Here is a 21,791-nt window from a genome sequence, read left to right as displayed (position 1 = left end):
CCTGCCTGCATTACACTGCAGGGCTACGGGAAAATGGCCGCCCAAAGCCCTGCACTGCACCGGTCCGGCGGCCTCTCTGATAGGCTGCCGGCCAGCGGCAGCACACGTCACACGCGCGCCCCGCAGCCACTGACATACACTACCGGAGCCGCGGCTGAGCCGTGGCCTAGGAGCCGCGCCAAAGGGGAAAAAGAGCCGCGGGTTGCCGACCCCAGGTCTAGAGGCTTGGATCCTTCATTCTGTGAGCATGAGAAAGTCCAAGATCGGCTAGCACAACAATGTCAGTAGTCAAAGATATTTATTCCTTATGGCATTTGCCAATTTGGTTGGCAAATGCAATAAGGAATAAATATCCTTGACTACTGACATTGGTGTGCTCGCCGATCTTGGACTTTCTCATTTTACACCCATGCGGCTTTAGCATCTAGGCTATGCACCCAACCTGAGACGGTAAGGTGTGCCTCTTCCATACCCACTACCATATTCATTCTGGTGAACACTGGGTCATTTCTTAGATGCTAAGGTCCATCAAAAAAGCTTCACAAAGTTTGCGGATACATTACCTATCAACCAATCTACTGAGCACCCAGATAACCAGTGCAGATGTCAGAAGTCAAGCCCTACTCACAACAGATGTGGTAATTCTGTAGTTCACAACAATGTCAGAGAAGGTAGAAATCCTGATTCTTTCCATTTTTATATTTTTTTAGGATGAAGAGAAGACTCTGAGAATAAACCAATGGCTCGCCTCCACTCAATCCAACTGAATCATCTCTTGAAATGTTAGTTATCACTGGAACTGGAATAAATAATTTTGCTGCTGTTGCATTTCTTTTTGGATATAATATGGAGCCTCAAAAAATGTTAGATAACATTTGAATATTATACAAAAAAAGAATGTTTTGTTGATGAATAATTTAAGTTATTTATAAAGAGTTTCTATAAAAAGAGGGATATACAGGCTGCCATTTTTATTCCCTGCAAAAAAAAGAAAAGAAAGGAAATTGCCTGGCTATTATGCTGATTTTTGTTTGTCTCCATTATCGGTTATGTCACACACCAACAAGCATGTTGCCACTGCGATCGGGGGAGTTTGAACACCTGTTCTCAGAGCTGTAGCTATAGGGGATGCGGAGGGTGTAACAACACTGGGGCCTATGGACCAGAGAGGGCCATGGGGGCCCTCCTTCACCCTCTGTCTTAGATCTTCATTGGTGCTATGCTGGTAACAATCGCCTTTATTTGTGTTTTGAATAGTGGTTATCATTTGCAGACTCTCCACTGCGGCTGCCCTCGGCATGTTTTGGTGCACTTTGGATGCAGGTTTGGATCTAATATGTGATTCCATAGTGAGATTGTACTTTAGGGCAGGCAGCCCATTGCTTAGATCGTGATCTCCTGGTATATCGCAAAGGACTTCTGGGTAAATCCCACATTACCTGCCTGAGTGATGTGCATGTGCTGCAGTTATGGGTTACATCTTTAGGTAGATTCTACCTGCTAGATAATTTTCAATCAGTAATTTTTGAAGTAGGTCACAAGCTAAATGTTTGGGCAGCTCTGCTTTAGGGTATGATGTAAGTGAGTGGACAAAGGAATGCCAGTGGTACCCCAATTTGACATGAATTTTGTGAAATCAGTAATGTCTTATTGATATCAAATCTTTCGAGTCCTATATGGAGGAGGGTGACTTGTGGTTCTAATTCACACAGTCATTTTGAGGTGATGACACAGAGCATTAAGAACTTATGATCAGACCAATAACTAGGCAGGGCCAGTTCTAATAACAGTGGGGCTCCCTGGAAAAAAAAATCCGGTGGCCCCCCTGACAGACACCTGGCAGAGTCTTTGGCGGTGTAGTCTCTCATGTATTCTGGCGGGCGTGCCTTTGTCCGTCCACGACTTTGTGCACTCTACGACTTCATCCTTACAGCGGCGCATCTCCTGTGTGACACCACGCATGTTATTACATAATAACAAGCCGAAGGTCAGAGAGAAGATGCAGCCAGTGGTGGATGAACACTGAAGTGCTCGGAGCCGCAGACTGACAGAGGTGTGCGCCCACCAGGACAGTGAGATGCTACACTGCCGAAGACTCTGTAGGGGCCTTAGAGAGCAACAGTTAAGTTGAGGGTAGACTTCTTGGGGGGCCCTAAAGGCTCTGGTGCCCTTTGGGTAATTGCCCCTTTTGCTTCTATGGTAGCACCGGTCCTGTAACTAGGCTGGAAGCCTTTTTAAAAAAGGAATAAACATGGCAGCATCCTCATCCCTGATCCCTCTCATTTGAGATTTCCTTTAGACTCTCCTGCATAGTAACATGTTATAGTTTCTTTGAAGTGTGACACCGGTTTTAAAAAATGTGTATATTTCTGCTGCCCTTCTTTTAAGATAAATAAAGTATATTTGTGGTTAAAAAAATATATGAATATTGTTTTTGTGGACCAAAATTACAGTTAAATGAATTACTGTATTTTTTGGACTATAAGACTCACTTTTTTTCACCCAAAAGTGGGGAAAAAGGTCACTGCGTCTTATAGTCCAAATGCAGGGAGTTCCTGACTTGTGAACACCTGCCAATACAAAACCTCCAACCCACTGCAATGTTGGGGACTCCCTGTACTGTGCCCATGCAGAGGAGGACACAGGAGGACACAAAGGAAGACACAAGGAGGACAGAGGTGGACAAATGGGGGACACAGGAGGACACAAAGGAAGACACAAGGAGGACAGAGGTGGACAAATGGGGGACACAGGAGGACACAGGGAGACACAAGAGGTACAAGGGGGCATGAGGTACAAAGGAGACATAATCCAGAAGATGCCCCTTCACCAAGGATGCAACAGGTTTAGTATGTATTTTTTTCCATGGTTTTTGCCTTCTAAAGCTAGGTGCATCCTATGGTCAGGAGCATCTTATAGTCCGAAAAATACGGTAAGATGGGGTATGGGAAAATTTACAAGGGGAAAAAAAGAATTTGATAAACCTGCCAGCTACAAAGGCTGCTGTATCTGAAAGTCCTTCTTCCAGTAGTGCTAGGAAATGATGTTAATTATAACCAGTATAGTTTAACCAGTCAGTATAACCTCAATGTACAGTACAGAGGAAAAAAAGTCCTGCCTGAACATCTATAAAATGTACATTGTTTGAGGGAAGTTCTGAGATTTTGTGAGATGTGTATTTGCAAGCTGCTGGCTACATCTTATGCTGGGTGCACACTATGAGATTTTCTGGTCGAGTTACTGTCAGATCGAGTATTTCCAACATGTTCGATTTGCTTTCCGATCGTTTGCCGAGTAGTTTCCGATCGGGTTCCTATTAAAGTGCACGGAAATCGATCGAAAAATACTCGGAAATCGATCGAAAAACAAATCGGACATGTTGGAAATAATCGATCTGACAGTAAATCGACCAGAAAATCTCATAGTGTGTACCCAGCATTACAGCTGATGAGAACAATGGTATACTGGTCTGCCAGAAGCTGGAAATATCCACCTGCAGCCACCTTGCCTTATCATTCACCAATGGAAATTTGATGCAGGATTTTAATGGCATGGACTAGCTATGGTCACCGTTGCTTGACCTCAGGTGGATTTTCCGAGCTCCCCAACAACCTACTGGGAGAGGGTCGATATGAAGATCTGTTAACCAATGTAAATATTCAAATGTAGTACTTTATCCATAAATCTTTTTACATTTGTTTTTATTAATAAAAAGTTACAACATGTACATGCAAAAATGGAATTATAACAAATAATTAAATGTTATGTGAACAAAATCAGCTGAGTGATGACATACTATACATCATAAGCCATTTGTCAGCTTGTCAGCGGGTCAGCTGGATAGCGTACTAGTAAGGCTGTTGCCTTTGATGCGGCATATGAGCCCTTTGACAAGGGTTCGAATCCTGGCTCAAGCCAGTATATGAAACAGTAAGGAGTCTTTGGGCAAGGCACCATTATGATCCAGGTGCCCATGGAGCTGCAGCTCTGGCACTTTGAGTCTGCAAGGAGAAAAGCACAATATAAATGTTCTGTGTCTTATTTGTGCATGTGGAGCACTGACAGCAATACAGTAGTTCTGCACATCTTGCAGGGCAAGGGTTGGGCTTCATATCATCGGCATGTTGTTGGGAGTTGCCTGTTTCAGAAACTCCTGAGGAAATTATTGCCACTGCTGCAGCAAATATCAGTGTTGCTGTTAGTAGCGGGCCATTATTAGCTACAGCTGGAAGTATTGCCTGGAGGCTAGCGATGCATCTGTTTCTACAAAGGCCAATAAATCTATAAGGTCCGCATACCAAGTGGTGCAATTTATTTACATGACCCCATGTCACTTACACGCTCGTGTTCTGGTCTCTGAGCGGGATCCCGGTCTCTAAGCTCCCTGGGGGCTTTGTTTGTTTAATGGGGGCTGACTCAGCAATGGCACACAATACTCACCTGAGATTGTCTTTAATTGCTGCTAGGTGAGGTTTAATCTAGTGTGAGTACGAAGATTTAGTTAAAAAATAGCTTAATGTGAAGGGATAGCATACAATAGAGGAAGTTAGAGTTAGTTCTTAGAGTTAGAGGTTTGAGGTCAGGAATCAGGAAGGAGTCTTCCTTGTGGGTGAGCATACAGCTTAGAGTTAGGCATGTGGTAGAAGCACTGAAAGGAAACAGAGTCCTATGTGGGCAGTGTCTGTACTTACAATCAGTGTCATTAATCACCTGATCTTTGTTAGTAACGTGTAGTATCCACCGATGCAAGCTCTGCGCAAATCTGATCGGGCATCAGGAAGGGGATAGTATCAGATAATTGTAACAACTTGGAGAGAGAAGTAATTCAGGGTCTGGCGATCGCCGTCACCCGTATTACCCGTTGGGCGTGCCACGGACTACAGCACTAGTGCTATAGCAGCGCTCAACTCATGCGCTACGCTGCCAGCGCTATGCGCCGAAATCACCTGCTTTGTTAAATAGGGGATTAAGCATGAGGAATGGGTTATCATTAAGGGGGAAAATGACAAAGATATACTCAAAAACACAAATGGGAGCAGCACTGCAAACCCAAAGTAGTAGTGTTTTGGTGACCACATTATCAATACTCAAGCGCTCATGCTAGATCCATGATGTGGGAAACAACTGTGCCTGGTGGGAGAGCCTTTTCATAACTATTCAATGCCAACAACTCAAAATTCACCTACAAAATGTATGGTGATCCTTCTTAACTCTTCCACAAGGTTTTTTTTCCCAGAAGATGTGTGTTGCCTATAGGGAGAAACATCAAAGTTCTCATAAGAGCTTAGAAGACTGTAGTCTTGGCCTTCTAAGATATTGGTTTCCTGGCTGTAACACCAATTCCTTGGCTGTAATTTTTTCAACATCATTTACTTCAAAGAAATATACAAATTGGGTTGTCATAACTTCACTCTGACTTTCCAGAGGTTCCAGGGGAGTGACTTACTGGGCTGGATTTCTGGAAAGGCCACAAAGGCCAGGGCCTTGGGTGACAGTAGCACAAGGGGGAAGCTAAAAATGAAAGAGGGGTTGCTACATATGAAATAGAGAGGCTGAAAACAGGGAGCAACACATGAAAAGGGAAACCCAAGGGATCTGCTCATGAAAGAGAGGAGCTACAGTACATGGATGATACACATGGAAGAGAAGGCTGCACATGGGATGGGAGGGGTGCTTCTGCACATAGAGGTAGAGCCACGACATACTCAGCCTAGGTGCACAAAAAGTATAAATCCGGCCTTAGGGACTTAGTATTATATTATAGTTTGGTGATCACCACTATAGTGAGTATATCGGAACTTCATTATTGGTAGACATGGTAACTTCCATTGCGCTTTAATAACAGATTTACTTTAAGAAAGTTCTCCACCCTGGCTGGTATTATTCTAGCTTTGCTCGTTTATCTTGCAGATATAATTCTTTGTCTCAGCACAATTTACGTCATTCCAACTTTCTGATTTCATTTCTACACAGTCTTCTATTCCTCCAGCATTATTGGGTTCACCCGTACGCCAGTTTCTGTAAAAATAATCATAAATTTAAGTACAATTTCTCAATTTCATCTTCTTAGCCGTTGTGAATATGCCTGTGAATTAATACAAGAATGAGATGGTGGATTCACACATATGCACATGCAGTAGCTGCACATTCTACTTTTTCCCTTGGGTATACCTTTTCTGCTGCCTACTGTGACAGCCCACTCCCTCACCAGGCCCCACCCCATTGCTGACCACTCCTCCCTGACAACAGAAAAACTGTCAATGTGCTGCTGTCCTGACACTGCTCCTCATTTGCTCAGGAGATAGCATATAGCGTCATGGTGTAAGACTTGCACTTCACTGACTGATGATTGGATATTGACAAAAGGCAATTAGCCACTGTCAAAGAAATATTAATAAGGGCTATGGAGTTGAGGAGTTGGAGCAATTTTGGTTACCTGGATTCAGAGTCAGAGTCTCATAAACTGAGGAGTCGGAGTCAGAGTTGGAGATTTTTTTACCCACTCCATAGCCTCGGGCAATGGCGGCGGTCTCAAGGAGGGTCCAGAGCCTTCCCACTTTATAGGTAAGTATCACATATTTCCATTTCATGTAATTTATCAGTTTATTTTTAATACTTTGTCCAAAACATTGTAACATAACAACATGTTGAAAAAGTGATATGCTGTGATACTTTCCGGATGCGCTGTACCTCTGTAGAGTGAAAGCTTTGTATAGCATAGAGCCTTCCTGTTCCTCTATCTGAGCCGTTGCTCCAGTGCTGTCCTCTAGTGCAGCTATTTGGCCAAATAGATTTTTTGGAAAGACTCACGCCCCAGAGTAGTTCTAAAGATGAGAGCTTCCCTACTGTGCATATGTAGCTCAGACTTACACATGTGCAGTACGGATGCCCTCATCCTCCAAAATATTAGGAGACCTGAGTAGTTCTCAGGAGCTCATCGAATAGCTAGACCAGAGGACGGTGCTGGAACATTGGGCTGGACGGAGGAATGGGAATGCTCTGTGCTTTTCAGAGTCTGCCCTCTACTAATGCGAGTATCAAAACTAGAGTGAGTTTTTTCACTTTTACCTTATTTACCCAAATGTTATAAATGTTTATTGGCAGCACAGACAAGTTAACGCTCCTTTTTCTCCTGTTGCCAGGCGTTCACTTCCACACCACAAGGCCCATGCAAGTCTATAGAGACTTGCACACTTAACACAATGCGACACGGTGCACTGGAAGTATCCAAACCGCCACATTCCCGAGCAAAGTCTGCAGCACGTTGCTGCATGATTCATGCCTACAGCACGAATTATGCCGCAATGCAAGTCAATGGATGACGCAGCAAGTGTGAACGGCGGGAATCGCAGTGACAAACTTCCTGCCCAGCAAGGGAGTACGTCACTAGCCGGGGGGGGGGGGGGGGCGCAATGCATATGACCCTGTCGCCACACTATGCAGCAGGGTCATATGCATTGCAACTCTAATCTTAGGTGTAAAACGGGCCTGCAGTGGTATCATGTAGATTGTTTTATGGGGTTAGAGACATACGGTACATCTTTTGGATCGGTGGTAGAGGTAAATAATGGAATTGTGCTGTATTTGTCTGAGTATTCTGGGTACTGAGTACCCTCTGACCAGAAGACCCTCGAGGATGAGAATCACTTCCTGCTGCACTGCCCCAAATATACTTCAACCAGGGAAACCTTTAAGAAATTGGTGGAACTATTTCCAGACTTTCACACATTTAGAGGATGAAAGAAAACTCTACATTCTACAAGGAGAAGAGGAATCCACAGTGACAATCACTGCACACTATGTCACAGCATACTACAGACTGAGAGGAGGGATCCACAGTGACAATCGCTGCACACTATGGGCCTGATTCACTATTCGGTGCTAACCTAGTTAGCGCGCCTAAAGGCTTTGGGCGTGCTAACGAAGGTGCTAAGTAGTTAGCACACAAAAAAGTGAATCAGCTCGCGTGCAAAGTCCTGCGCACAAAACCTTGCGCGTGCAAAGGCCGGTGTAAGCGAAACGTCGCACTGGGATGAGACGATAAAACGGCACACCAGATGCGCCTATAAGGGCGCATTGGATGCGACCTTAACATCACATCCAATGCGCCCTTATAGGCGAAGCGGGTGCACCGTTGTCGCGACGTTTCGCGCGCACCAGCCTTTGCGCGCGGGACTTTCCACATAAACGTTAATTAGGGCGCACTAAGGGGTTTTACATGTGATATGAGGCTTTTCACAAGCATGCTAACAGTTAGCACCGCTTTGTGAATCAAGCCCTATGTCACAGCATACTACAGACTGAGAGGAGCATAAATGAACCATAAACCTTAAAACATTTCCACAAACTGCTAACCCATTGTACCCTACCCCACCCCCTTCCATGTCCCCATTTCCCCCTTGCATTGGCAATGCCTGTATGAATCTTAAGCAGCCCATACACTCAGCCGATTTTCTGGCCGACCGATCGATCCCGATCGATCGATCGGTCGATTGCAAATCGGTTGGCCAATCGACCGATCGAAGGCCGATTTCGATGGATTTCGATGGATTTCCATCGAACTTGCAGGGTGGAAAATTTAGGTCGATCTGATGAGATTGCTTATCACTTTGAATTGGCCTTAATGGAAATCTGATGGCAAAAAAATGCCATCAGATCGAATTTCAATAGATTTCAAACTGAAATCTATTGGAATTCTATCCTGGTAAAAAATGTTCTAAAAACGCATCAGATAGATCATCAGATGCATTTCTTATCTATCTGCTGCCAATCTGACGAGTGTATGGGCACCTTTAGTCATGCCAATAAAGCTATCTTTGATTGATTTGTATTCTACAGTAGACACTGCAGAGGTTATATCCTCTGGATGCCACACATGTGCCTTGACTTCCTACATGTCGAATGCATGCCAGAGACCATTGCTATTCCAGCTTACACAGTGATACTTACGTAAATGTTGGTGTAGTTCCATCCACCCATTGCCACATGTCATTGTTCCACATGCTCTTGAATCTTCTCAAACCAATCCAGAATGACTTTCCCCTGGTTTCTTGCAGCAATAAATCCTAGAGAGTAGAGCAGAAACACTTTCCTTGAAAAAAAAATTCACACTCACGAAAATTTAATCTTATCCAGGTAGCAGTTTTTTTATCATACCTCTCATCTGCAAAAGCTTTCTAGGCATATGTATTACCTACACGTATCATCTAGGCCCTCTTTCAGAAGAATTTGTATGCGGATCGCATTGCAGGTAGTTTTGGTGGTGGTGATGATGGGGTTGGGGATTGTTGGTAGTCTAGGCCAGGCAAGTCCCACAACGCAATGCAGGAGTCTGACAGCCACAGTCATGACTCATAAAGGCAAATGCATTGTGGGAGTTGTCGTTCCTTAACAGCTGGAGCGCCAAGTTTGCCCATGCCTGGTCTAGACATTGTGGTGTTGGTGTTGGGGGGGGGGGGGGGGGGGGGAGGGAGTGGGGAGTGGCCCAGTTTAGTGGTAGTGGCCATCACACCAGTAATTCTTTGAAAGCCAGGCAGTGGTTCGGTATCCCCACAGCAGTATTCCCATATTAGTGGGTGGCCCAGCACTCTCTCTTCCTCTCCCTCCCCAGCAGCTGCTGCAAACTGTGCTGCTGCTACCTAGGACTTCACGTGCTCCCTCCCTCCGCCCTCTTTATTCTCAGACATGTACCCACGTGATGTCACATGGCCCAGCAGCCGGCCTTGAAGCACAAGGAAGGGAACCATGGCAACATGTCCTGGATCGGGAAACAAGACCAAGTGGTTGTGCCCATGGCCGGATTTCTGGCAAGGCCACATAGGCCATGGCCTAGGGCACCAGATAAACAAGGGGCGGCCTGCAGACAGTGGGCATTATTTGCAGGGCATTATTTGCAAGTGTCCAAACAAATGAAAGTGATCAGGATAACTACACTATTAGTACCAGCTGGCATTTGCCTGTGCTGTGCTACAGGCAGCTGCAGTCCGTTAACCAAACGTTTGTGAGCAGTGTGTGACTAGCAAAAAGCCAGACCTTGTCCAATGATTAGCAGCTGCAGGCAGTTACAGAAGGCCGGTTCTCACGTACTTGGTGTGGGGGATGAAAGGACCAGGGGCAACACCAGCAAATAGTACAGAATACAGAAAGCAGCCTCTTACAGTACCCATTTCTTAATTATTGATGGCCAGCGCTGTTACCCTGGAGACAGCAGTGGGTACAGGACTCACTTTTACGTGTTGCTGACCCCACCCAATGTCCAATTGTGAGCCACTTTTGACTATGTGTGTGGTGGATGGCTCCCACCACGCCCATCACCTGTAGATCGCTTGATTGACCAGTTCCCCCATGTGACGTGATTGATTCACTTCACGTTGCCATGGAGACCTCGGCATTAGCCGCAATAGTGGACACCATCGGCCCAAAGTTTTTTGGGTGTGTGTGGAGAGAGGTGGCAGGATACGGTTTCGGTTGGGGCGGCTGTTAATAGTCGGCCTTGGGCGGTAAGAAGTACAAATCCGGCCCTGGTTGTGCCGCAGAATTAGGTAATGTATGTTCCCTTGCCTTCCCTGCCTACTGCTGCCTCCAACCAGCAAACGCACGCACACTGTGGCTGCAGTACCCAGAAGCTATTCAGATTGAATTTTGAAAGAGGCTTTGGGGGATGCCTGGGGATCCCTACAGACAATGGGGGCCCTGGTGCAATTGCCCGCTTTGCTTTTATTGTATCGCCTATTTCAACTAGATGTGAATCGTGGCTGTTTTCCAACTGCAATTTCATATGCAGAATCACAGCGTAAATCAAAATGCTGCATCCAAAAATCACGTGTGGTGGGAAAAATAAAAATAAAAAAAGAAGTAGCACTGGCTGCAGTCTTCCGTAAGCTGCATCTGAATCCCTATACCCATGCATGGCACAGCTATGGCGATTCGGTTGTGGCTTTGGAACAGCATGGGTGCCGCATCTGTTTCCCAATTGCACCAAGTGGAAATAGGCCCCGCAAGTATGCTTTTTTATCGAAATAGACATGTGACTCACATACGATGCAAGTCAATAGAAATGCCCTTTTTCGCATTCAAAGTGTGAAAATTGACATACGAATGTAAAGTTAATTACATCCAAATTCATGATATGCATGGAACAATCAGAATGCAAAAACTTGCATCAAAAATGCAAAAGAAATGGAAAACCGAATGTGAAAAATCTAAAAAAAAAAGTGCAGAAATGCAATTATGAAAACAATTGCAAAAAGACAGTCCTAAAATGTAGGGATAAGTGTGAAGGCACCCTGAGAATAAGCAGACTTACAAAACATCTTTTAAGTGAACAGGAGCACCTTGAAAAAAATTTAAATTTTGTGTAATTGATTCCCCCCCCCCCCCCCCCCCCCCTGGAGATGTCACAGGGTAGCAGCAGGCCATTGTATGCAATAGTTGTCTGGAGCACCAGTTGTCAGCATCTATCACTGTCTGTGCCTGCTGCTACCCTGGAAAAGAAAACCTTTCCCCTCTGGTTTGACAGATCGACTGCTTTTTTTTTCTTAGGTGCTGCAGCAGGTGATATACCGTAATGCAGTATTGTCTTGGTGGGGATACCAAACTCTGCAAAGGCACCTAGAATCAGGAAGTTAATGTAAGTAAATTGGTGCCAGTTTTACTGATGGAATATCATGCAGGTGAATACTAAAAGTGGTCTCCCATGGACATCTCTCTGGAGGAATCTGTGGGAATCAGTTCTGCAGAATGTGCACCCTCAATTTATGTGGGTCTTCTACATTGTACAGGTTTGTCCTGAAAGCAGCAGTATCAGTGCAGACAGGTTGGTCAGACATACATTAAAGTCTTCTGCAATCCCTCTACAGAAGGTCCCCAAATAAGGCCCGAGCTTAGTGTCCTGAACACTGCTGCGACTTACTGTAGTTCTCTGTGGCCTATGCTGAATAACTGATACTGGGGACACATTTAACTTTGACCTGAACAGCAAGTCTATACTTATACTTGTGTCATTAGTGCAGATATACTAATCCCCGATGCATGTAGATTTTCATTTTAGTACAGTACATTATGTTTTCTGTGAATCCCGCAGAGGAATATGTCCTCACTGGCTTCATGCTGTTCCAGGGTCAGGAGATCACTAAAATGTACCCACCAAATAAAGATTACCATCTGGCAGGGGCGAAAGTACAAATCATGGGGCCGCCAGCAAAACTTTAATGAGCCCTCCTAATGGTCACACCTCTTCCCTTGACTACCCCTGGTGACCCTCCCAACCTGGGGCCCATCATACAAGGGTCGTCATACCATGTGTAGCTACAAGAGCACCTGATCTGAAGGATGGACCCCTTTATTGGAGGAAGGAAAGGGTACTAGCTGTGGGACTCCTCACAGTTCTGGGGCCCCCTGAAGTTGCAGGGGTTTCTCCTCTGTAGTAAAGCCCCAGCACTTGGGGAACAGCAATGTCCAAAGCAGCTCCAAGGTCAGGAGAACTAGCTTCTCTATTTTAGTGTGACGGTGGCATAGTGCTTAGCGCTTTCGCCTTGCAGCGCGGGGTCTCCGGTTCGAGTCCCATCCAGATCAACATGTGCATGGAGCTTGTATATTCTCTCTGTGTCTGTGTGGGTTTCCTCCGGGCACTCTGGTTTCCTCCCACATCCCAAAACATACAGATAAGTTAATTGGCTTTCCCATAAAACTGGTCCTAGACTATGATACATGCACGACTACACCATACATACATAGACACATGACTATGGTAGGGATTAGATTGTGAGCCCCTCTGAGGGACAGTTAGTGACAAGGCATTATACTCTGTACAGCGCTGTGTAATATGGTGGCGCTATATAAACACTTACATAAATAAATACATAAAAAATATGTCCCATTGTATGCACTCACTATTTGCATTCAATAAAACGTATTATACTGAGGGCCGGTTCTAGACTTTTTGCTGCCTGAGGCAAACTTGTGAGGACCCCCCATTTGGAATGATCGCACAGCACCCGACAATTTACTCTGCTTTATTTAATGTTCTCACATGACATGCTGCAGCCCAACACAATAGCACACTGGCTGGCTGTGACTCTCTGACAATCACACTGCTCACCCTCAGCCACTCCATTCCTCCTCAGTAAGGACAGCAGTGCCACCTCCTCCCTTCTGCTGTGCAAGTCAAATGAAACACTGTTGCTCTCCTTCTTCCCCCTCCTCACTCACTGCCAGACTCCTCACACAGCACAACAAGCTGCTTTTCCACAGTGATGACGTCTTCACCTCGCTTGCTCTCCTCTTGATTCTCCTCCTACTCTGACTGCATGCTGTAAGTTTAAACACAGTACAAACATGCTGCCCCTGCAATCTCTGCGCCTGATGCAAATGTTTCACCTTGCTTCATGAGAGAACCGGCCCTGATTATACCTCTTGGCACACTCAATTTTATCAAGAAGCCTTCCAGTTTTATTGAATTATAATTGTTTCATAAGCCCAAGCCCTAACTTCTTGTATGAAATCTCAGTGGATTATTGTAGCAGTGGAGTAGCAGTAGGGGGATGCAGAGGTAGCGATCGCACCAGGGCCCCTGGTCCAGAGGGAACGAGTAGGGGCCCTCCTTCAACTGCTTTATTTGCTCTTTATTGGTACCATACATATTATGATAAACTCTAGATATGCTTTGATTAGTTATAACTAGTGATGGGCGAACAGTGTTCGCCACTGTTCGGGTTCGCCCGGATTTTGGGCTGTTCGAGTTCGGTTCGGGCTCCGCCGGACACCTCGTGGTGTTCGACTATGCGTTCGGCCATGTGGCCGAACTTATGTTCGGCCTGACAGCGCATGGCCGAACGTTCCCCCGAACGTTCGGCTCGCGCTGTGATTGCCCGAGCGGGTCACGTGGTTCGGGCTCGAACACGCGACTCGCACTGCGATTGGCCGAGCGGGTCACGTGGTTCGGGTAAATAAATATCCGAACCGCGTCATTTCTCCGCCACTTGAAGTTGGGTTTAGCTTTGGGTAGGCAGGCAGGTTAGACTCTCTCACCAGCTCGGCTAGCCAGGGCCCCCCCAGCCTCCTAGCCATACTACTGTAGTGCCAGTCAGCGTGCTTGTACTGCTGGGATCAGTAGTACTTCCGCCACCAGTATATAGCATTGTCTATTTGCCACTGTACTGCCAGTCAGCGTGTACTTCTGGGATCAGTAGTACTTCCGCCACCAGTATATAGCATTGTCTATTGCCACTGTACTGCCAGTCAGCGTGTACTGCTGGGATCAGAATCAGAATCAGAATCAGAATCATTTATTTCGCCAAGCATGAGGGGTCATGCCCGGAATTGTTTTTGGCACAATACAAATAGCTCAGGAAGAGAACATAGAAAGAGACAGGTATCAGATTAACATTACATTGTAAACACATCACATTCCCAGAGTGTCACTGAGATGATCAGTAGTACTTCCGTCCGTCACCAGTGTATAACATACTATATAGCATTGTCTTATTGCCACTGTACTGCCACAGTCAGCGTGTACTGCTGGGATCAGTAGTACTTCCGTCCCTCACCAGTATATAGCATACTATATAGCATTGTCTTATTGCCACTGTATTGCCACAGTCAGCGTGTACTGCTGGGATCGGTAGTACTTCCGTCAGTCACCAGTATATAGCATACTATATAGCATTGTCTTATTGCCACTGTACTGCCACAGTCAGCGTGTACTGCTGGGATCAGTAGTACTTCCGTCCGTCACCAGTATATAGCATACTATATAGCATTGTCTTATTGCCACTGTATTGCCACAGTCAGCGTGTACTGCTGGGATCAGTAGTACTTCCGTCCGTCACCAGTTTATACTATATAGCATTGTCTTATTGCCACTGTACTGCCACAGTCAGCGTGTACTGCTGGGATCAGTAGTACTTCCGTCCGTCACCAGTATATAGCATACTATATAGCATTGTCTTATTGCCACTGTATTGCCACAGTCAGCGTGTACTGCTGGGATCAGTAGTACTTCCGTCCGTCACCAGTATATACTATATAGCATTGTCTTATTGCCACTGTACTGCCATAGTCAGCGTGTACTGCTGGGATCAGTAGTACTTCCGTCCGTCACCAGTATATAGCATACTATATAGCATTGTCTTATTGCCACTGTACTGCCACAGTCAGCGTGTACTGCTGGGATCAGTAGTACTTCCGTCCGTCACCAGTATATAGCATACTATATAGCATTGTCTTATTGCCACTGTACTGCCACAGTCAGCGTGTACTGCTGGGATCAGTAGTACTTCCGTCCGTCACCAGTGTATAACATACTATATAGCATTCTCTTATTGCCACTGTACTGCCAGTCAGTGTGCGTGTACTGCTGGGATCAGTACAACCATAATGAAGAAATCCAGTGAAAGAGGGAGGGGCAAGGGAAGAGGTGTTTCCCCTGACGGTTCACGTAGTGGAGCACCTAAGAAAACCCACTCAATACCACCCATGTGTGCCAGACAAACAACCCTAACTAATCCACAAGAGCAGGACCGGATAGTGAATTGGTTGACCTCTCAAGCGTCCAGCAGCGGGTTAAGCAGCATCAGCACCAGCACATCCTTGTCACGCACGAGGTCCTCTGCCAGTTACAAGGAGCCAGTGGGCACAAAGGCGACACAACCAGCAGCTACACCATGCACACAATGGCAAAATAACCAGTCCGAACAATTATTTCCGGACACAATGGGCTCTTCGGAGGAGCTATTCCCACTCCTACCCCCACAAACAATGGAACAGCCAGAAATGTTGTGCCCGGATTCACAACCTTTGTGCGAGGAAACTGCACCACTCATTCAAATGCAAGGCGAGGACGAAGACACCCAAATCCCTGAGCAATGTGCGCAGGAATTGGAATTGCAGGAGGTCCACCAAGAACATCTTGAAGACATGGGAGTGAGGTGCGCAGAGGGTGTTCTGGGGAGCTCTAGTCCACTGCACACAGACACAGTCACAGATGAGGAGATGGAAGAGGAGGTTTTGGACGATGTGGACACAGACCCGGATTATCGAGTAGAACCTCGCCGTCGGGATAGCAGCAGTACAGATGAGTCTGCTGCAGAACCCACTGCTGCAAGAGTTCGCCGTGTGCCACAAAGTAGGCGGGGTATTTCGGACACAACAGGCGTAGCCGTAGAAGTGAGACGCCAAAGAGGCACGAAGCAAACTCGCCAGCAAAGCAGGAGCTCAAAAGTCTGGGCTTTCTTTGAAGACTGCAGGGTGGATGTTACCATGGTGATTTGCAAGGTGTGCAGGACCCGACTGAGCAGGGGGAAAAATATCAACAACCTCTCCACCACCAGCATGCGCCGCCACATGCTAGCCAAACATAGCACTCTGTGGTCAAACACGCAAGGCCAGGGTAGCGGCTCGCTTCCAGCCCCCAGCAACACTGCCTCCGTTGTCACCAGACCCTCCTCAGCAGCAGCCCAGCCATTACGTGGTGCACAAACATCCGTAGTAGACGACAATGTCAGGTTCCGCAACAGTCCTCTTGACGTTTCCCAGTCTTCAACCACCACGACAACAACAACCAACTGTCCTTCAGTGTGCGATCCTACGGTTCAGTTGTCTGTCCCGGAGATGTTTGAGCGCAAGAGAAAATTGCCAGCAAATGACCCCCGGGCCGTGGCACTAACAGCCAGCATAGCCAAGTTTGTGGCCTGCGAAATGCTGCCATATCGCGTAGTGGAGACAAACAGCTTCAAGCGCATGATGGCGCTTGCCATCCCACGTTATGTGGTTCCCAGCCGATACTATTTTGCGCGGTCTGCAGTGCCAGCGTTACATGAGCACGTGGTTAGCAAAATAACCAGAAGCTTGAAAAATGCCGTTGCCTGCAAGGTTCACCTCACCACAGACACCTGGCTGAGTGCCTTTGGACAGGGTCGATACATCTCCCTGACGGTGCACTGGGTGAACCTTGTGGAGCCTGGCAGTGACTCCTCCTCACCGGCTACGGCGCGGGTGTTGCCCACGCCACAAACTGCTGGACCGGCGTCCCTCAGAGGCACCAATCTCGACTCTGACTCCTTCTCCTCCAACGCCTCTCAAAGCTGTACCTCATCCGGCATCGGTAACCCAGCAATAGGGTCGTCGTGGAAGCAGTGCAGCACAGCTGTTGCCATGCGTCAGCAAGCCTTACTGAAGCTGATCTGCCTTGGAGATAAGCAGCACACAGGTGAAGAAATTTGGAAGGGAATCAAGGAACAGACCGATTTGTGGCTGGCACCGCTGGACCTGAAACCAGGCATGGTTGTGTGTGACAATGGGAGCAATCTCATTCGCGCTTTAAAGTTGGCTAAGCTGAGACACATCCCTTGCCTGGCACACGTTATGAACCTAGTTGTTCAACGGTTCCTGAGGACATACCCAGGCATGGCAGATCTTCTGCTGAAGGTGCGACGAGTGGCCAAATATTTCCGAAAGTCCAGTACCGCTTCGGAGGGACTCACCAAGATGCAGGAGCGGTTCAATCTACCGAACCATCGCTTGGTGTGTGACGTACCCACGCGCTGGAATTCGACGCTGCACATGCTAGCACGCTTTTGCGAGCAGAAGAGTGCAGTGGTCCAGTACATGACGGCGCAGTACCGAGGCGCATCCGGGCAACTACCAAGCTTCTGTGGATCTGATTGGGCCACCATGTTGGACCTCTGCCAAGTCCTCCAAAATTTTGAACAATCCACGTTGCTTGTGAGCGGTGAAAACTCTTCAGTCAGCATTACGATACCACTGCTGTGTTTACTGAAGAGATCAATGTTGCAGATCAAGGAAGCCGCAGTCAGGATGCAAGTGGGGGAATCTCAAGAGGACAATGATCAGCGTGATGATGATACCAACATCAGACAATCTGCCTCAGGAAACGCTGGTCCTCCCAGCTATGCTGAAGAAGAGGACGAGAAACAGCTGGAGTTGGAGCAGGACTTGGATGCCCCCACTGCCGAGGGACAGAGCGGTGCACGTTGGACTTCCACGATTCAGCGGGAATGGACAGCAGAAGAAGACGAAGAAGAAGGTGGGCGACGGCGTGATGCTGGTGATGATGATGAGGGTGCGTCAAGCTCAGAAGAATATGATGAGGATTCTGTTAGGACTGTGGCAGACATGGCTCAATTCATGCTAGACTGCATTGAACGCGACCCGCGCGTTGTTCGAATTCTGGACGACGTGGATTACTGGGTTTATACCCTTCTGGATCCATGGTACAAAGACAATGTTCAAAAACTCATTGGAGAAAGTGTCAGACAGGTCAAAATTGAAGAATACCAGCAGGCCCTTGTGGAGACATTAGAGAGGAGATCCTCCTCCTCCTCTAGCCAGTTCCACACCGACAGACTGACTTCCGCTAACCCAGGACGAGGAGGGGAACAAAGAACGCAAGCTGCAGGTAGTGCCCACAAGGGAATGGTATCGGCAGTGTCCTCGGAGTGGCAAAATTTTATGGCACCCATGCAGCAGCCCACAGAACAGCAATCGCCCAGTTCCACCTCCAACACACGATCGCCTGCAGAAGATGGTCAAGGACTACATGTCAGATGGCGTAGCCGTGTTGAACAATCCACCTGCACCCTTCAATTATTGGGTCTCTAAGCTACACATCTGGCACGAACTGGCAATGTACGCAATAGAGGTGCTGGCTTGTCCTGCAGCCAGCGTTATGTCCGAAAGCTGTTTCAGTGCTGCCGGAGGCATCATTACAGATCGGCGTATCCGCCTCTCCACAGCAAATGCAGACCGGCTGACACAAATTAAAATGAATCAATCGTGGATTGGAAACGACTATGCAACACTCCCTGAGTCCGACCCCGACCAAGGACCATGAACATCTGTGATGGCTTAGCGTTGCCACTTTCCGTAATATCCCATTTCTATTTATTAATCACTGCATGGCGACAAAACTCATTGCTTTGCTTTGAAAATACAAGATTGTTGTTACCTGTGCCAAAAAAAACTGACATTTTCCGCATTTAAAAGACAATTTCCCTTTGAAACTTAAAAATCGTTTTTCTCAAAAACTATAAGGTCCTTTCGGAAAAAAATAGTTTCCTCTTATACCCCCCCCCCCCCCTGTCCACATACCCTAAAAATTTGGTCTATGTTGCATGTAAGGAGGCTTTGCAAAGCAGGAAAGTTCGGGTCCCCATTGACTTCCATTATGTTCGGTGTTCGGCACGAACGTACCGAACATCGGGACACCGTTCGGCCGAACGTTCTCGAACCCGAACATCTGGATGTTCGCCCATCACTAGTTATAACCATTATTAGACTGTTCTCCTCCCCAGCCTACACCTCTCTGACACTGCAGCTGCCCATGGCAGGTCTTGGTGCTCCATATCAACTGTTATGTATAAAGCACTTGAGGGGGCCCAGTGTAAAACTTGCAATGGGGCCCAGAGCTCCTAAGCTATGTCACTGATTTGTAGAGTACTAAATTCTAGAAGATTTACTGTGTATGTTAGGCCTTTTTCCTACTGTCTACTTTAATCACAATTACAAAATGTGCTGCAATCTGTGATTTCCAACTATCTGACAAACACAATTTTCTGTGCATTACAATGCGATTTTCCATGCGATCAACATTATCCACTTTGTGGTTTTCTGACTATAGGGGGTGAGTCTCAGTGAGTCTTGTAAAACAGAATAAAGCGCTATTATGCATTGAGCATGATCATATCTCCACGCATACATTTGAAAATGCTGCGTACTAATCTAGGCGTGGGTGGGCGTAATCGAAAAAATCAGAATCAGAATCATGTTTATTTCGCCAAGTACAACATAGTTGTACCCGGAATTGGTTTTGGCACAAGCAGGGTCGGTGATGGTACAGTCACATAAAAGTGCATACAGTGAATCCAGTAGATAGGCAATAGTTACAGAGTATACAGGTACATGCAGATATGTACAGTAGATGCATACATATATACATATATACAGTGGTACATTGCATATATAGGCATAGAATAAAGTAATAGACAGGAAGATACATATAAGATGGACCCAGGGGAAGGACCAGGGGGTAATCCGCTGCCATCTAGGCACTCAAAACGCTTTTGTAGCGATATTTTGAATCAGATGCCCCACGGTCTGACCCGGGGAAAGAGATGGAGGAAAGATAGGAGAGAGGTGAAAAAAGTGAAGAAAGTCCCCTTGGATTCGGATGTAATCTGGCTGTTTAGTGTCCTGGTCCTGACCTTACCCCCTTGGGTGCATGTAGCGGATCCTGGCAGCAGTCAAAACAAGGAGCTGCTAGTTGGCCGAAGAGCAATAAGGCCGGGTCCCACGCAGCCTAGCAGGGGCAGAGATGGCTCCCAGCAGAAGGCTCTTGGATGGTGTGCTGGCAGGCGAGGTGGTCTGGTGTGTAGTGGCTGCAGTGTGGGCAGGCAGCTGTGGCAGCGATGTCAGAGCAGTCCCTGTACCTTTAATGGAGTCCTGGTTCCCTAGGCAGCGGCGGTGTGGAAGCCACGTAGGTCATCCAAGGCTGCGCAGTGTCCCAGTCACGGCGATGAAGGGCTGGATCAGTGGCAGGGGGACCGTGTGTCTACAGTGTTCCAGGCAGCGGCGGCGAAGAGTCCCCAGGCAGCGGTGGTGAAGCGGGCATCAGGGGGGAGATCGGAGCGGCCGGTGGTGAAGCCGCAGCAGCATGAAGCCCTCCCACAGGCAGTGCGAGCGATGTCCCTGGGCAGCGGCGATGAAGTAGTGGATCAGCGCCGGCGGGGACCTGCTCATCGGAGCCTCCAGGTAGAGCGGCGGCCCAGGCAGCGCAAGTGAGGAGACCCAGACGGTGGCAGCGAAGAGGCAGCGGTGGAGTGGCTGGGGCCGGCACCACGTGGGCCATTAGCTAAGCCGACCACGTGGTGAGCCGAACCTCAGCAAGTGTGCCCTGTTGCCGGAGTCCGGGGAGCCAGGGTGTCCCCCATCCTCCCGTTGGTGTGGCGGAGCTGGAGGGAGACCACCAGTGCAGTCATAGCCGTGAGTCCAGGGGGGAAAGGTGGAAAAAAGATAGATTTAGCCGGAGCCCTGTGGCCGTGGCTACCAGTCAGGCGCCATCTTGGTCTTAGCTGTGGTTAAAGGAACATTTCATAGCAGCAGTAGAATATTGATACATTTATCCACATTGTACAACCTAAGTAACATAGTGAAATATCTGCGATATTTGCCGATATTGCACTATGACCTAACCTCTCCCTTCTCGCATTCAGAACCCTCCCCGCCGGTCAACTAGTAATAACCCCTTTGGTCAACTAATAACCCTCCCCACGGTCAACTAATAACCCTCCCCCCTGGTCAACTAGTAACCTTCCCCCAGGCAATTAATAACCACCCCCCTCTGGGCAGCTAATACCCCCCCCCCTCGCAGTTCCCATAGCGAATGGCCCCAGCCCACTATTTAGCACACACCCATTTTTGGTTGAGCTACAATTAGATGCTCTGCATCTCCCCCGCTATCCAGCATGCTCAGAGAAAGATGCTGTACACATACCAGATTAACGACTAATGTGTTTATTGGCCACCTCAGCCGATTTTATTCTAGCATGTGTATGGGGCTTTTGGGTGTCAAAAACAACAAGACCCCAGTGGGAACAATTGAGGGACAAATAAATGTAATCAGATATTTTTAGGGCAAAGATAACTTGTTAGAAAGAAAAGCTATGAAAATCAGTCACACCTCCATAGGGACTCATGTCATTTTAAAGAGACACTGAAGTGTCTTTTTTTTACCCTATTTTATTATTCAGCCAGCTTCAGCAGTGAATGAACGTGGA

At 47.2% G+C, this 21,791-nt stretch overlaps 2 protein-coding genes across 6 annotated transcripts in view; one reads left to right on the top strand and one right to left on the bottom strand.

The window, feature by feature from the left end:
* LOC137562822 (patatin-like phospholipase domain-containing protein 6) overlaps positions 1-2,418 on the top strand; it is a 119,779-nt gene extending 117,361 nt beyond the window's left edge. For all 5 annotated transcript variants that reach the window (XM_068274551.1, XM_068274552.1, XM_068274554.1 and 2 more), the window contains one exon: positions 711-2,418. In XM_068274551.1, the coding sequence (XP_068130652.1) occupies positions 711-767 (57 nt within the window). In that variant the 3' untranslated portion in view covers positions 768-2,418. The remainder of the gene's footprint in view (positions 1-710) is intronic.
* A 1,266-nt stretch (positions 2,419-3,684) lies between these two features.
* LOC137561048 (hepatic lectin-like) overlaps positions 3,685-21,791 on the bottom strand; it is a 34,029-nt gene continuing 15,922 nt past the window's right edge. The window contains exons 7-8 of the mRNA XM_068272269.1: positions 8,950-9,065; positions 3,685-6,018 (exon numbers count right to left, since the gene is read on the bottom strand). Coding sequence (XP_068128370.1) covers positions 5,886-6,018; positions 8,950-9,065 — 249 coding nt within the window. The 3' untranslated portion in view covers positions 3,685-5,885. The remainder of the gene's footprint in view (positions 6,019-8,949; positions 9,066-21,791) is intronic.

The sequence above is a fragment of the Hyperolius riggenbachi genome, chromosome 3 (assembly GCF_040937935.1).
Source record: "Hyperolius riggenbachi isolate aHypRig1 chromosome 3, aHypRig1.pri, whole genome shotgun sequence".
In the NCBI taxonomy this organism is placed as follows: domain Eukaryota; kingdom Metazoa; phylum Chordata; class Amphibia; order Anura; family Hyperoliidae; genus Hyperolius; species Hyperolius riggenbachi.
This window is presented reverse-complemented; position numbering and strand designations above follow the sequence as displayed.